Source organism: Emiliania huxleyi (genome assembly GCF_000372725.1).
Source record: "Emiliania huxleyi CCMP1516 unplaced genomic scaffold EMIHUscaffold_6746, whole genome shotgun sequence".
Lineage (NCBI taxonomy): Eukaryota > Haptophyta > Isochrysidales > Noelaerhabdaceae > Emiliania > Emiliania huxleyi.
Genome location: NW_005196941.1, coordinates 1 through 1,418, shown reverse-complemented (window position 1 = coordinate 1,418; position 1,418 = coordinate 1). Strand labels below are relative to the sequence as shown.

The 1,418-nt window shown below is 64.3% G+C and overlaps 1 protein-coding gene across 1 annotated transcript; it reads left to right on the top strand.

Annotated features, from left to right (window-relative positions):
• Positions 1 to 529: 529 nt before the first annotated feature.
• On the top strand, positions 530 to 1,173 carry EMIHUDRAFT_257821 (hypothetical protein; the record flags this gene model as incomplete). Its single annotated transcript, XM_005762506.1, has 2 exons — positions 530 to 814; positions 913 to 1,173. The coding sequence occupies 2 exons, from the start codon at positions 530 to 532 to the stop codon at positions 1,171 to 1,173; spliced, it is 546 nt and encodes a 181-aa protein (XP_005762563.1).
• Positions 1,174 to 1,418: the final 245 nt, after the last annotated feature.

Here is a 1,418-nt window from a genome sequence, read left to right as displayed (position 1 = left end):
ATGAGGTCGAGGTGCAGGTGAGAGCCCGTCGCCGCAGAGATGCCGAAGCCGAGCGCATTCGCGGAGCCAAAAATCGCGGCCGACTTGAGCAGGGTCGGCTTCCCAGCGAGCGAGGCGGCCGCTCCGGCCGCGGCTGGCGCCGCAGCAGCAGCCTTGGCCGCGGTCGTGAGCATCCGCCTCCGGAGCATTCGTCGGCGATCGGTGCTGGCGGAGGTCGGATGCTGAAGCGCACAGCGTCACTTGGGCCCTGGCTTGGGCCGGCCAACAGCAGAAAAATCAAAGATGGGAACTCGAAAAATCAGAATCTGTCGTGTCCCTTGTCAGGAGCAGGAGAGCCCCACCTGTCCCCCTGATCGTCCTTCCAAAATCCTGCTCGTGCAGGTGGGGACCCTGTCCTCGTCCCATCCCTCGTTTGGCGTGTCTGTTTTCTTTCTTTCTTTAGAATCTAAATTGAAGAAAACACGCAAAAAAGAAACGGGACTTCGCGGTGCCAACACGCCACCTCAATCCGTCCAACAGCGCGACCACTATGCTCTCCGCGCTCCTCGCCCTGCCCGCCTGGAATCCCGGCCACGACGCGTGCCCAACGGTCACAACCGTCGGCTCGGCCGACTTCAGCCTCGCCGAGTGGGTGCGCAAGAGCTGGTTTATTCAGGAGCAGCAGGTGCTCGACTTCCAGCCGGTGACCTCCAACTACTGCGTCGCCGCCACGTACAATCTGGAGGGCAAGACGGTACCATTCTTCAAGGGCAAGGTGGCGACGGTGTACAACTACGCCAACAACGACCAGGCGCGCGGCCTAGCCGTGGCGGAGGTAGAAGACTGCGCTCGCGCTCGCACGGGAGGAGAGAGAGAGAGAGAGAGAGATCTTTCGGTGCCACTGGCGAGAGGTCTCCCGGCGCGTGCCGGCAGGTGAACGGCCCGCTGACAAACGCCAAGAACATGACGCTCTGCGCGCGGGCCGTCAACACAACCGACTCGTCTCGCCTCGCCGTCGCGCCCTGCCTTTTGCCCAACATCTTAGCCGGGCCGTACTGGATCCTGGGCATCGGCAAGGCGGCCGACGGGAGCTACGACTGGGCGGTCGTCATCGGGGGGCAGCCCGACGTGAAGTGGGAGGACGGCTGCACCACAAAGGAGTCGGGCGTAAACAACGCGGGCCCGCGGCCCTAGATGCTGGAAAGCACAGCTCCCGCCGCATTCTGGCTGCAGGACCCGCGCACTGCGCGCATACACCCTCACCGCGCTCCGCCCCTCCTCCGGCCGGGGAAGGCTTGTGGCTCTTTCTCACGCAAACCCAGTCGCCGTCGCCCGGAGGCAAATTCGCAAAAATGCCACCCCCCTGCCCCAAGGGCGAAGGGGGAATTGCGGCGGCTTCGCGCCCTTGCACAAAGGGGGGAAGCAAGGGAGGGGGGGGC